The sequence below is a fragment of the Aspergillus tubingensis genome (genome assembly GCF_013340325.1).
Source record: "Aspergillus tubingensis WU-2223L DNA, scaffold_7, whole genome shotgun sequence".
NCBI classification, from domain to species: Eukaryota; Fungi; Ascomycota; class Eurotiomycetes; order Eurotiales; family Aspergillaceae; genus Aspergillus; species Aspergillus tubingensis.
This window is the reverse complement of record NW_023336281.1, coordinates 368253-382536: the sequence shown is the minus strand read 5'-3', so window position 1 is coordinate 382536 and position 14284 is coordinate 368253. Positions and strand designations below refer to the sequence as shown.

At 49.5% G+C, this 14284-nt stretch overlaps 6 protein-coding genes and 1 non-coding gene across 7 annotated transcripts; 2 read left to right on the top strand and 5 right to left on the bottom strand.

The window, feature by feature from the left end:
* Positions 1-336: 336 nt before the first annotated feature.
* On the top strand, positions 337-735 carry AtWU_05098 (putative integral membrane protein; the record flags this gene model as incomplete). Its single annotated transcript, XM_035500208.1, has 1 exon — positions 337-735. One exon carries the CDS (start codon positions 337-339, stop codon positions 733-735), a length of 399 nt encoding a protein of 132 aa, XP_035356101.1.
* Positions 736-995: 260 nt separating this feature from the next.
* AtWU_05097 (putative proline oxidase Put1) lies at positions 996-2476 on the bottom strand (the record flags this gene model as incomplete). The annotated part of the gene is made up of 2 exons (XM_035500207.1): positions 996-1809; positions 1872-2476. The coding sequence occupies 2 exons, from the start codon at positions 2474-2476 to the stop codon at positions 996-998; spliced, it is 1419 nt and encodes a 472-aa protein (XP_035356100.1).
* Positions 2477-2965: 489 nt separating this feature from the next.
* On the bottom strand, positions 2966-3927 carry AtWU_05096 (pyrroline-5-carboxylate reductase; the record flags this gene model as incomplete). Its single annotated transcript, XM_035500206.1, has 2 exons — positions 2966-3780; positions 3867-3927. The coding sequence occupies 2 exons, from the start codon at positions 3925-3927 to the stop codon at positions 2966-2968; spliced, it is 876 nt and encodes a 291-aa protein (XP_035356099.1).
* A 623-nt stretch (positions 3928-4550) lies between these two features.
* AtWU_t129 lies at positions 4551-4641 on the bottom strand. The gene is given in 2 exon segments: positions 4551-4586; positions 4606-4641. It is a non-coding gene; the product is annotated as a tRNA-Pro (tRNA).
* Positions 4642-5568: 927 nt separating this feature from the next.
* Positions 5569-6747, bottom strand: AtWU_05095 (putative C2H2 finger domain protein (Kin17); the record flags this gene model as incomplete). Its single annotated transcript, XM_035500205.1, has 4 exons — positions 5569-6282; positions 6335-6515; positions 6570-6643; positions 6694-6747. The coding sequence occupies 4 exons, from the start codon at positions 6745-6747 to the stop codon at positions 5569-5571; spliced, it is 1023 nt and encodes a 340-aa protein (XP_035356098.1).
* A 1718-nt stretch (positions 6748-8465) lies between these two features.
* On the bottom strand, positions 8466-8966 carry AtWU_05094 (uncharacterized protein; the record flags this gene model as incomplete). The annotated part of the gene is made up of 1 exon (XM_035500204.1): positions 8466-8966. The coding sequence occupies one exon, from the start codon at positions 8964-8966 to the stop codon at positions 8466-8468; it is 501 nt and encodes a 166-aa protein (XP_035356097.1).
* A 2360-nt stretch (positions 8967-11326) lies between these two features.
* On the top strand, positions 11327-14106 carry AtWU_05093 (ankyrin repeat-containing protein; the record flags this gene model as incomplete). Its single annotated transcript, XM_035500203.1, has 2 exons — positions 11327-11733; positions 11883-14106. 2 exons carry the CDS (start codon positions 11327-11329, stop codon positions 14104-14106), a joined length of 2631 nt encoding a protein of 876 aa, XP_035356096.1.
* Positions 14107-14284: the final 178 nt, after the last annotated feature.

Below are 14284 nucleotides of genomic sequence, written 5' to 3'. Positions count from 1 at the left end.
GAACGAACACGGGATGGCGGTGAGGCAATTGAATGACGGAAGATGATGTTGATGATGATGATGATGATGGAAATGATGGGGAAGTGAAGTGAGATGAGGGGAAAGAAGGAGGAAAGAGGAAAGAGGAGATGAGGAAAGAAGAGGCTCACATCTGCGGTGCCTTGATGCCTCACTGCCTCAGGCATGTTATGCCTCCCCTCTTCATCTTCCTTACTGACAGGAGGAGATGATCCCCGCAACAACAGGAAATGACACTTCATCCCTTGATCCAAACATACTCAAAATACCTCCAAAGTTACAGTACACATTCACTCCCGGTCATCAACCTCACCGGTCATGAAACCCCCATACCTCGCCGTGGCCATCTACCACCCCCGCTACGGCAACTTTCAGCACTGGGCCCTCCATCTCCACTCAGACACTGAAGACCTCATCTTCGAAGTCGATGGAGAGCATCCCAGCTTCCAAAAGATGGTATCCAATGGGCTTCCTTCTGATAACCCGGGTTTCATCGAGTCCCTCTTTGTATGTCAGATTGGCAGCCCCGATATCCCGACCGTGAAGGACGTCGTCAACGCCACGCCCGTGGACAATGAGACCCTCGAATGGGACTGCCAGGACTACGTGTTAGAGATACTGGAGGGATGTGAGAAGGAAGCTGTGCTAGAGGATGAGGATGCCGATTATGCAGAGGCCATGGAGATCCTACGAAGTAGACGGGGGCCGATCCTTTAGCTTAGCGTCTAGGCGATCCCTAGTTGATAAGGACAGATGCATACCGCTAAGGTACGGGAGCCCAAGTCCGAGTGCTGCGATAACAGGGACCATTTATGGTTCTTTGAAGAAGAGAAATACTCATACTAAAGAGAATCCAGACTCCGGAACGTCCTCCGAGGTCGGGTTCCGAGCCGAAAGGTATACATACAACCGGTTATCTCTAGATCGATAATCATCGAATCATATTCACATTGAACTGAAAGCCGAAAGGCATGTCTTTACATCACAGCTCCCCCACCCATTCTCCTCCACGCCTCTCCCCTCAGCGCCCGCGCCGTATCTCTCGTCCGTTCCATCGCCGACTGATTTTCAACGGCCCTCCGCAACAAGAAATGCAGACACTCCTCCGTCGACCCCCACGCCAAACACTTGAACACCCCCGGAGCTGCCCCATCCGTCGATCCCCCTACCATCCCCAGACTCACTTCATCCGCCATTCCCTGCAACTGACCAACCTCCACCGGAATCAAAGGCAACCCACTCAGCGCCCGCTGCCGATACAGCGCACACGCCTTCCGCACACTCACCCCGTTATGCGACGCCACAAACAGACGTACCTTAGGGAACGGCTGCCCGGGCTCCCCTCCCAGCGGATACTGTCTCGTAATCAGACTCTCCACAATATGATCATAGTTCCTGTCCGTATCGGCCTTGGTATCATGAATCCGGTCCCGATGATCATGAGCGATATACGCTCCCCTAACAAGCTTAACACCCATAGCCCAGCCCTCTTTCTGCGCAAGCCGTAAATGCTCATTAAGCCTAGCCGTAGAAGACTTCAAATACGCCTGATAGGTATTCAAAACCACCGGCGCATCCGCCCTCTCCACCCGGTTATACTTCCTCATCAGATCCACCGCCCACGCATCAATCGCCGACTGAAAGATCTGCTGCTCAGCATCAATCCACACCCGCGATCCCTGCGCCGCAACAGCATCACAAATCTCCATCATGGCCTCCTGAATCCGCTTCGGCGGAACACGATCACCGCGCGAGAGTGCCTCCACGGCGGCAGGACCAGCACCAGTAAACCTAACACACCATTAGCCCACACCCATCACCCCTCACCAAACCTGAAAGAAAGGGAATCATACTTAACAGCCAAATAATCCCCCCTCCCACACATCTTCAACGTCCGTAGCGTCCCAACCCTCCACTCCTCGACCGCACGATCCAACACCTCCATCTTCTCCTCAGCAGACTGAATAGAATCCACGTCCTCAACCTTCGCAATCGACTCCCTCGCATACCCCAGAATAACCCCCTTGAACCCGAGCCCTTTCATCTCCTGCACTGTACTCCGAACTTCCCGCTCATTAACCCCCGCGCAGAAATGATCGTAGATGGTCCTGCGCAGCAGATAATTCACGATGGGGTTCTTGGCCGGGCTGAAGAGGAGGGAGTTCGAGTCGACCATGTACTTTAGCACGGAGAGACAGGGCTTCAGCAGCGGGGAGGCCATCACGGAGGTGAAGAGGAGGGAGCGGAGGAAGGTGCGGGTTGGGAGGGCGGATAGGGGGGTTGGGGTGGGGGGTTTGGGGATGGTGTGGTGTGTTGGTGAGGTGGTTGTGGTTGTGGTTGATGTTGAGGTGTTGTAGGCATGGTGGTAGGTTGGTGGGTGGTGGTTGTGTAGGAGTTGGTAGTAGAGGAGAGGGGAAGTGGTGGGCCGTTTTGGCCAGTGTAGTACTTTTGATCTCATTTCAAAGGATAGACTGGATAGGTGTACTCTTTCATTCTACGTTCAGGGTTTATGGTATCCCCTGTCTACTTATTTATCATCCCTTGTTATATGTCTGTCAGATAGTAGTAGTGAGGGGTAGGGATGCCATGCCAGCGCAGAGTATGTGGTTGTAGATCGCGGCAGGGCGGTTTTTTGACCGATTGGCTTGAGTCTACGCGAGGGGGTTTTGTCTGCATGGATTTAGTGACGTTGTAGTTGGTGGTGGTGATGGAGGAGGGATTGCATTCGGTGGGTGTTTCCGGTAGTATTCGGTTAAGGTTACCGCTGCAGGATGATGGAACTGGTATATGGTAGGAATCCATTTGGTTTGAACCAATGGGTGCTGTGCGTTCTTATCGAGGATAATATGTCAATGGAATTGACGGGGTTCTATCAGTGTTCTATCTATCTATCGTTGTCTATCTTTCGATCTAATCTATTCGGAAACGTACCCCGAAGATAGTACATCTATCGATCCCCCTTCAGATGCCTCGTGCCGTTAATCACCGCATCTGCAAATGTCGCTCTGGCCCCAGCTCTTTCCACTGTCATCACTCCCTGGATAGTACACCCCCTCGGGGAGGATATATTCTCCCTCAAAACCGCAGGGTGTGACCCCTCTTTCAACAACGCCGCCATCCCGGACAACGTCTGGGCCGCCATTTCCAGCGCCTCCGCCCTCCTCAACCCCTCCACCACACATCCATCTAATAATCCCTCCAAAGGCACCGTCAGAACTCCTATCCCAGCGCCTACCAACATCGTCCCAACATCAAACAAATCCGCACTTAGAAACTTGACCTTCCCAATCACCTCAAACACCCACGTCACAATCTCCACCAACTCCTCCAGCGGCTTCCTTTCCGGAAGCTCAACAATAGTCATAGACTGGCGCAACCGCGCTGCGACATTCGGCATTGCCCGCACAATCTTCACGCTTTCGCGGTCACCGTCGCTCAGACAGTCAAGTATGTCAGTGGGCGTCATCCCCGCCATGATACTAATCACTAGCTTTCCGGACAACGCTTCCCCGACACCCGGAGCGGAGAGAATACCTTTCGCCAGAAAGGGCTTGCAGGCGAGTAGGATGATGTCTGCTTCGCGCATCGCGCGGAGGTTGGAGTCGTGTGCGATGGTCACGCGGGACGCATCCTCTGCATATTGGGTGCGGAGACGTTCCGCGGATGCGGCGGTCTTGGTGCTTATGATGAAGTGGTTGAGTTTTCCCGCTTGGGTGCGCGTTGCGTCAAGTAGACCGCTTAGGATGGCGGAGCCCATGTTGCCTTTATCCTCCGTTAGTATACTGTAGATATCTGGGAAAGTTGATGGTTGTTGGATTGTAGTATTGGTGCTGGTAGTGAAAACATACCACATCCGATAAATGCGAGGGTTTTCTCTCTCCCCTCGGGGGAAGGCGATTGTACAGCCATCTTCAGTTTCAGGATGGTTCTCCGAAGAGATTAATGCTGAGTGTAACTCTCAATTTTTTTGGTGTGATTGATGAATGTTCGATTTTGGAATGTGAAAATTGAGATTGGTGGATGAGTCAATCCATCAGCGGAGCGTATCTCCGCCGGTGGAAGAAAAAGCACGGCGCGATATGCCGGGCTCGGGGGATGAACCCGAATGATAGATAGCTATCATGGTTCACTGCGGGGATGGTGGGTCGGTGACTGACAACGCATTGGATTGAGTTCAAACCCTCACGTCTTGTGTCAGATTCATATGCTGATTAGGTCACGCTGTGTTACATTGTAGATGGGGTCTGTGGGGAAGGATGCAGGCAGGAGAGTGCGAAGCCAACTGATTTTAGTTGAAGAGTGTGTGAGATGATGATAGACTCATGCTGAGGGATCGGGTTAATGGGCTGGAAAAAGACAAAATCTTGACTTCACCTAGGTGACAGAATACAGCGGCACATGGTTCTGCCGCCTGCCTCCTTGATGATCAAGACTGTTTGGTTTCTCTCGCGCGCTTCTTGTCTCCTTGCTTGGGAGAGACAACTAATTGTGTGTAGGCGGAAGCGGAACAAAAACAAAAAAGGAATGTACAAGGCCCGAGCCGCGGATCGAACGCGGGACCTCTCGCAGATATGCTTGGGTTTGTATCCCTAAGCGAGAATCATACCACTAGACCACCCGGGCTTGTTATGATAAATGCCTCTAACTTTGGCTTTATCAACAGCCAGTAAAATAATCACATCCGAAGTAGATCGCAAACGACTTAACACCATGCTTGGCCGAGTATCATAGACTCCTGGTTTAGTTTTCGGTTCGAGATGAGGTTACTATTTCATAATTCCTATTCCGGCTTTATTACTTCTTTTAGTTGTGTCCAGGGTGATTTTTACTGGTGCAATACATTTCCGTGGATAGAGTGGTGTAACTAATATATATTTACGGGTTGGGCGTTTTGGTGGGAAACGGTAATCATCGTCACCATATTCACTTAACTTGTGTAAGTAGTGCTAATCAAAACAAAAGACGGCGACAATATCTCGCATAAGACAGACATGGACACATAATTGAAGCTCACTACCCTGCCCGACAGTACACATAGCCATCCCGCCTTATCGTGTGGGGTGAAGAACACCCGGAGTTACGGCAGGGGAATAGCATTATTCGGAGGTATGCACGCACTTTACTTATCGAGGCAATACTAAAAGATACGGTGGCATAGAGAATGCAGAATAGAAAATCATTCTTTGGCAACCCTATTGCCAACGCTATCTAGTCATAAATCTATCGAAGGCGACCGAGGAAAATAAGATAACTACGCCAATAGCATAGTTATTGCACCAACAGAAAGAGTGCGTCCCAACCAACAGATATCCGACTGAACGGCGATCGTAAGAAAGCGTTGCTTGAAATGCCGCCACTGATACCGAGGGCGCACGGCGTGAGGGTTATTCATGTCGGACTTGTCACAGTAACAACCCCATGGTGTATTAGCAAAGCCCACTGGCCGACGAAAAAACAGATCAACGTCGCCTGGGCGGAGCGGCATCGATGTCGATGAGGGTGTGAGGTATGGGCATAACCCACATAGAAATATTATTTTCAAAAGACAGCTCAAGAGATCTTCGGGCGCTTCGCATCGGGGAACCCAGCAGAACCCCGCATACGCTTCCGCTCCATAGCCTCCATCTCCTGCTTCATGATGCGCTCCTGCTCCGTCATCTTCTTGGGTTGTTCCATAACTGGCCCTTTCTTTCCTGCAAGAGGGTTCTTCTTTACAGCCGCAGCAAAGACATTCTTCGGCTTGTTTCCACCACCACCGAAGGACAAAGATACTTTCGGCGCAGCCTGGGGCGCAGGCGGGGCAGAGGCGGGAGCGGCAGCGGCAGCAGGCGCAGGCGAAGCATCGGCAGTTTCTGGAGTGGCCGACGCACCGCTATCCTTCTCCTCAGACGATGCGGGCTTCGGTGACTCGCTCTTCGAATCGCCGTTTGTCTTCGAACCAAATCCAATATTCAGCTTGACTTTCTCACCCTCCTTGCGTTGCAGCTTGCGAGCTTCAGGGTCGATATCTTCCTTCTCCTTCGCAGACTGCTGAGCGCGCTTAATCTGCTCCCGAATCTGTCGCTGCTCCTGCTCCTCATCTCCCCTGTCCTGACGTTCCTTCTTCAGCAGAGCCTCCTGTCGTCTCATGGCCTCCGGACTCCGATCGATATAAGATACGAACAGACCCTTCTCCGTCTCCTCGACACGGCAAATTCCCTCACGACCCAGGTATGCAGCGAACTGTGAAAGACTCTTCCATTTCGTAGCGTTCATATGGATGTGCTATTGTCATGTTAGCAACAGAATCACTCCGCAAGTATTACGGTCCACTAACCTCCTTATCGGCAATAACTTGCTGGTAGAACTGGTTGATGTGAACCTTCTTCTCGCCATGACCGGTCTTGAGTAGATTGAGAAAGTTGTCGAGGAATTGCTTGCTGTAGTCTTCGATGTATTTCTTGGGGTCTTCGCCGATCAGCAGCACCTGGCGCACATGGCTTTCACTCTGGACATGGCTTGGATAAGTCAGTATCATAAACGTTGGATCTTGCACTTAATAGGAAACTCACCAGCGAAAACCGTTCTCATCGCGGCACTGGCGCGAACAAGCCTGACAATACCATCTAAGTCTGCCTAGGCCTTTCTGTTGGACGTTAGTATGTTGATTTGAAAGTGGACCAAAGGGCAACGTACGGCTTTGATCTTGTTGCTGATCGCCTTTGTGGATCCAGCTTCTGCGCGCGGCATGATGGGCGGAGACAATCAAGTCCTATGATCTCCCAAAGAACCGAAGAATAAGGATAGAAGAGAACGCTGAGACAAGGAACTTTAGATGTCGAGCGGAGCGCTTTGCAATCAAGACGCGGAGCGGGTGGCGGAGTCGCTGAGATGACTAAGTTATCACGTGAAGGAACGATCTTCCCATTTGGGCTAGATAAGCCGATAAGATAAGTGCCGAGCTTCAAGGGGTTGAACCCAGCTCCTCGAGCTCTTGAACCCTTTCAACTTTGAGGGTCAAACGACCTTTGTGAGAGGTCAAGTGACCCTAAAACCAGCACGTGATTGTAATACACATTACTAAGCAAATTCATAGTCAATCGACCTATTCATAGTACCAAGTTTCTCTTGTACTTCCAGAAACTATACCACTTGTTTCCTAAGTTATAGGAAGTAGATACTCCTAAAAAGTTTGTAGAAGGATTATAGAGCATATAGAAATAACTTATTACTGCTAGCGCCCCCTCGTTTAGAGAGTGTGTTCCTCATAAATGACTTTGTAACTGAACTGAAAAGATGACTTGACCCGGGAGATGATCTTCTGTAAAGAAAGTAATAATAACCACAACTCACCAGGCCCACGCTAATTTCTCGCCAGACCAGGCTAACGTCTTTGGGACTAGAACTAAACTAAAGCTGACCTGACCAGGTCAGGTCAGCCCTCACGTGACCACTAAAGTGGGTTAGCGCAGGTCTGGCGAGGAATTAGCGTGGGCCTGGTGAGCTGCGTCCTGGAAAGGGGTCAACGGAGCTAAACTTACCGTCTATCCGACCTGCGATCGTGGCGATATGGCTGATAAGCCACAATAGGGTCAACGGTGTAAAAGTACTGTCTAGCCGAACTATAACCACATTTTGAGCTCGGGCATGAATTCAAGCTTTGAGCGGCAACAATAACACATAGATTTGTTTTAGTGCATATATTGCTGGAATAAGCAAAGAGAGTTGGTTCAAACATGTATGAAGCTTTCTTGATTTAAAAAAACAATGGTCTCAAGATTCCAACTCGTAGTCTATGCAGTGAGCTGTCGAAAGCTTCATTCCCATAGTTCCAGCTCCCAGACAGCGAAGGCTATGATCGCTCAAGCTCTAGTATGATCTCTTTCATCCGAGAGTGAGACTCGCTCAAATTCGTCAATCTTTCGAGGCCCGGTACCTTCTTCGAATGGCACGTATTTATCGACCAAATAATACAAGTCATCATAGTCTCTAGCTCCAGAGTCAGCTATTCACATGCAGAGAGTTTGGGAGGGCAACTCACATCTGATGAACAGCAGTCCCCTGGCTTCTATGATTGACAAAGTAGATAATATCAAAGTACACCGAGTACATGCGGATCCTGCCATCCCATTCCTGTCGAGGCTCACTGGGCACAAAGTGACGTAAGTAAGTGCATGCATACACTTGGTCGTGGATCTTGTTATAGTCGCATCGGCAATTAGCTGTCTCCATCCCATTGTACGCATAGAATGCGACAGGTCAAAGATATAGATGTTTTTGTATATCTAAGTGGAAATGTTAATTGGGTCCTGCGGCTGTCTGGTGCATACGAAGATACAGCATGTGGTAGAGATTGCAGAAGTATGACTCCATAAAACTCAATTGAATCCCATCGCATATTCTACATGAGCACATCAAAGTATATCTCAGTGAAAACCTATTTACATACCCTCCAATCCCCAAATTGCCTACGCCAACCCCAACCCCACCGCAAAACAAGCCCACGCTGCAAAATCCACCGTCCAAGTCCTCACCCGATGAATCGTCAACCAACCCTCCAGATCCTCCGTCGAGGAACCCTTCGACTCATCCTCCATGATGGCCAGCACCTTGGGTGCAATAACAGGCACATAAAGCAAATGACTAGCGGCCAGCGCTGTGCCGGCTACATACCACGACAAGGATGATCGGAGGCCCGCGACTACCCCTGATCGACGGTCCTTTAGAATGTTGTATCCGCCTCCTGCCATGGAGAGGGCCAGAAGGCCTAGGACGCGGATGACACCGCGGCGGAAGAACACGCGGAAATAGGATGGTAAGATCTCATTACTGCGGGGACGGTGGTCCGGGTGCAGGAAGACGTTTAGGACGAGGTCTTGGTCGAATGCGAACCAGAGGGTGCAGGTGGATGAGATGAGGGGAGCGGCGCGGAGGAGGTTTTGGGGGTTGAGGATGAGTCCGGAGGCCATTTTTGTTTGATTTGGATTATTTTAGAGATGGAGGGTAGAGAGTATGTAGAAAGCAGAGGAGTGAGACGGTGTATGGGTGATTGAAGAGAAGAAGAGAAGAGTAAGATGCAGCCGGATGTCGGGAGGCTGTTTCCCGGGTGAGACGAGCTACTGTTTAGTGTGTTACAGCGGGCACAGCGGCCATCCATCCCGTAGTGGGTGAGGCTGGTAGTAGCTTGGTTACATGGCATAGCCACACACCCCGCGCCAAAATCTTACGGCCTTGAAAAAGGCTGCCTTGGATCAGTCATCCGACACCTTGGGTTTTTGTACGACGATTCGGGGAGGGGAGGCTCCCAGAGGACCAAGAGTTGCCTGTGGGGTAATTAGGTTTTGATGGTGCCTGATTAAAAGTCCCTAGCCCGTAGGGATGTGCCCATGCGTTGAAGGTGCCCCGAATCTGAGCCTACGCAGGATGATGTAGGTGTCTAATCATGCACCTCACTTATACGAGGGTGCCTAACTCTGTCATTAGTTCAAGTAGTCAGTCATCAAAGAACAAACGCTGTATCCATTATTTCTATGCTTTATAGCTTGAGACTGTCCACTGGTATGAGCCCCACTTCCCTCTAACCAAACTGTATTAGGGCCCAAAAGCTGTATTGCGATTCACAAATCCAAGAACCCTATCTTTTTCAAAGGTAATTAAGATAGCCGTAAAATCCCAAAGCCATATTGAATCTCTGTAAATCCCGATGGATAGATATCGAAGGTAAAGCTGGAACAGCTATGTCGGTCATAAAGTATGCGCAACCGAACCGATGTTTAAAACGAAAGTCTTCTGCGAGTCAAACCGGGATCGAAGCTTTGGGTGGTGTCGCTTCACAGACCTGATTAACAATCAGTGTTTGGTAGACTCCAGGATGTAGCCCAGATTCGAGCAGAATCTCTGGATCGACATTGTGTAGTTGATGTTGTTGACGTTGTTGTTGTCTTCTGATAATCGAGGTTTCGGGGGTAGATCTGGCTACTCCTAGGTTCATTAGTATCGGTCGTTATAATCGGTGCGACCGCAAACCTCGGGGTAGAACCCTCCTGTAAGACCAATTTGCAACATGGTTCCAGATTTTAAGAAGGAACGAGATTCCTGTGAGGAGAAGGGTGATGAATGATAGCGACGTGTCTATCGACCAAGGCATCTTTGCTGCCCTTTGGAAGAATGTCCGTCTCCATAGTGTCCTTCGACTATTATATATTCCAGGCGACAAACCAAATTTTGGATTTGGATAGCGAGGTCGGTGAAAACCAAATTGTGGCCATAGCCTGAACAGCGCTAGTAAACGTCCAGCACAGTCGAGGAAACCAAATTCTGGAAGTCGAGGGCTCTCTGCGGCACCGTATCACAGCGTCCGAAGTTGGGCTTCAGCCAATGAAGGCGTAAGTATACGGAGGCTGTGCTCCTGGTAAACCCTGATTCGGGTGTTGCCCAACCAGAAGATGAATCTTTGGTCTCAGTTGAAATTGGTGCGCCCCCGAGAAGGATATAGTACCACCTACCTGCCGTTCATAAGGATTGTCGGTGACGAATTTCTCTCCCCCCCTTCATCAAAGTCTTCCCCTGCGTGAAAATCCGACCCTCTGGAGCATCTTTACTTGCTTCACGATGCCGAAGAAAGCTCCTCGTATCCCGGAAGAGATATGGAATCGACACAAAGAAGCAATTATTGCTTCTTATTTATCAAGAACGTTAGATCAAATGATGAAACATATGATGGAGGAATATGGCTTTGAAGCTAGGTATAAAGTTGACCTTCTTCGGGCCGAGCCTTCTTCTGAGTCTACATGCTGATACTGTCGCGTGGCTGCCTCTAGTAAGAACCAATATGTTGGAAAATTGAAACTCTGGGAAGAAAGGAAATATCACCCCAGAAGAAACCGGGTCTTTGATCAGCCAAAGAAGCGAAAGCGAAGACAAGATGACAAAGACAGCGACCTTCATATTTGTGAATATACACGTGAAGAAACCGAAATTGAGTTTGCACGACCCGTTCATCCAGGTCACGAGTGGTGTGGCTTCGAGGAAGAGATCTCCAGCTATACCACGATCTGCACACCCCAGTCAGAGCATACTCACCTATCGAGCATGTATCGCGCTTTCCTCCTTCGCAATCTTCCTTGGTACATTTTTATCCATGAGATACAGAACCTCGGTAGGTGTCTAATTGCTATTCTTGATGTCGTTTCTTACACCCTATACCTTCCTATCCTAATAATGTGCGACTCTGTTCTTGTATGGTTCACCACGAGCTTTCTCCCCCCTTTTTTGAATTGGCAAAGTTGGAAAAAACTAATCAGTTGCTTTCGTCCCCGTAGATATTCAGATGCCTATCGCCCCACCAATCTCTGGTACCTCCGTGGATATTGCCATGAGGGACCTTGCCAGTCGGTTCGATAGTGGCGTACCACGATTGAGAGTTGAAAAGTATTTCTATTACAAGGTCAGCATCGACCATAATATGTTTCTTCCACCTGAAGAACCGTATGACGGATATTCCTCGACCTTGAAACCAAAAGCACTGCGGGGGAATTCGTCTTTTACCATCCTCAAGCTCTTCCTACAGCACTTTGTTTTTCTGTCCGCCAACAATTTACTCAGCGAATCGCAAATCCACAAGGTTGTTGAATACATTGTCGAGAAAGGCGGCACGATCATCCTCCTATTCATCTGTCGTCTTCGGTCTCCGTTGATGGCGGTGTTCGCTAGGAAGGTTTTCCACAATGCTCTTCTGTATGGAAATATATATCTTAGCCGAAGTTCATACAATGCGGGTTCTGGCTACAAACTGATACTAGTCCGTCCCGGCACCAAACTTGGACCGAGTATCTATGCCACGCGGTATACAGTGGAAATGAAGCTATGGTTGAGTTACTCTGCAGGGCCGGGGTTCGCCCCGAAATCGAATTCTTTTTCAGAAGGCCTAATTACTGGGACTTGAAAGTTCAGGTCCTACCAACATTGTTCGCCTTTGGTGCCGACCCAGAAAAATACATTAAAGATCGAGAGACTGGATTCCCTTTGATTGATGCAGCGCGTAGCGGCAGCCTCAAGGCCGTGAAACTGCTTCAAAGTAAGGGTGCTCGGGTTAATCTTTACCTTGCGCGGTATTGCGGAACAGCTTTGCAAGCTGCAGCTTCTCGAGGCCACTTAGAGGTGGCTGAGTATCTCGTTCAGCATGGAGCGGACATCAATGTTCCTTGTGTTCAGCAAATCCAATTTCCGGGTTACTACAACTATGAGGTACTGATATCTCTTCTAACTCCCGTTCAGATTGCTGCAATGGTGGACAATGTGAGTTTCCTTCGATACTTGCTCCAACACGGAGCTTCTGCGATGGCTTTCCCGGCATCCGCTGTTAGCCCTCAAACAGATTTAGAGGTTTATCACCCTCGACATACCAGCAAGATATTTGTGTGTACTGCCTTGCAATATGGAGTTTCAAACCAAAATATGGAGATCATCTTGCTTTTGTTAAACGCAAGAGCCTCTCCAGACTCCCGTGCTGCACCCAATATAGGTGACACACCTTTACAAATGGCCGCAAGATTAGGGAATGTCGAGATATATCGACTGCTCTGCAGCTGGGGTGCTGATATAAACGCACCACCTGCGGTGTACAATGGCCGCACTGCACTGCAAGGGGCAGCAGAGAGCGGGAATCTGGAAATCCTAAGGATGCTTTTGGAAGCCGACGCGCAGGTAAATGCACCAGCAGGAGCGGAAAAAGGATTGACTGCCTTACAGGCCGCGTGCTTGAATGGCCACTATTTGATGGCCGGGTTTCTACTCGCTAAAGGGGCGGATTTGAACGTAGATCCATCGCCTGTTGGGGGTTTGACACCTATCCAGGCAGCAGCCTCTTACGGTGACATAAGACTTGTGAGAGATCTGATCGCTCTGGGAGCAGAGGTTGACGCTCCACCAGCCAAGGAGGGCAAGACCGCTCTTCAAGCCGCTGCCAAGCATAAATCACTGCCACTACTGGAGCTCTTAATGCAGCACGGCGCGGATGTTAACAAAATCGGAGCATATGATGATATGCACTCACCTCTTGCAATCGCAGCCGACCAAGACTGGCTCGAAGGGATGCGGTTCTTTTTGGACCGTGGTGCGAGGATTAACTGCAGCTTACAAGTCCCGATCGCGCAAGATGGGACTGTGGAATATCACTTAGCGAGAAATTTTTGCCTTCTTGACTGGGCTATCCTGAACGGGAACGAGGAGATGACAAGATTATTGTTGCAACATGGCGCCAATTCTGTTGCACCTCCTGTGATATGCCCATACTCCTACCAAAGCCTGCTATGGCTTTCATTACGCGAAAGATTTGGCTTTGACATTATTGATTTGCTTCTAGCCAAAGTTCCTGACTTTCACAAGCATCCTGGGAGCGCTGACACGCTGAAATTAACGTTCACCTGGAAAGTTGACATAGCTTACAGTCGGCAAATACTGGAAAGATTAAATATGATTCTGCCAACGCTTTGCCACAGAGCAGTCCAAAGGGCATGGGATCAAGTTTTCAAATTCTGTGGTAAGGAAAAGGAGTTGAAGGACGTCATTGAGTTTCTTCTAGAGTCAGGCGCAAATATAAACTCTCACGCAGAAGATGGAAGCACTTTGCTTCAGCGCGCAGCTCGCTATGGCCACGAGAAGCCCTGTATTCTTCTTATCGATCATGGTGCCGCCGTTAACATCCACGCAACCAGATCATACGGGACACCCCTTCAAGAGGTTATCAGAAGGCACCATTTCAACTTAGCCATTTTATTACTGAACCGAAGTGCGGACGTCAATGCTCTTCCAGCACTGGAAGGAGGGGCTACTGCGCTCCAGGCGGCTGCCATAAGTGGAATGTTGAAGCTAGCTGTACTGCTTCTTGAACGTGGAGCAGATGTCACTGCACCAGCTGCGCAAATATGTGGTAAAACAGCAATTGACCTCGCTGCGGAGTATGGCCATTTTGATATGGTCCAGTTGTTTCTGAATGCCTATGGGGAAGATGCAGATCTGGAGTCTATACGTCGTCAGGCAGCGGGCTTTGCAAGAAGGGAAGGCCATCATGAGCTAGCCGACTGGTTACTTTCGCGTTGGTCTTATTGATTTCTCTGTATGTGACGCGCGTCGTTCTCATTTTGGATATGTCAAATTCAAGATTGCTTGAGATTGCTTTCTACAACGTCGGCACAGCTGAATCCTTAACAACATAAAACACGACAAAGACGTCTGATAATTCCCGCCTATATAGACCTGTACCTGATTCAGAGAGAGCCCTGAAGCC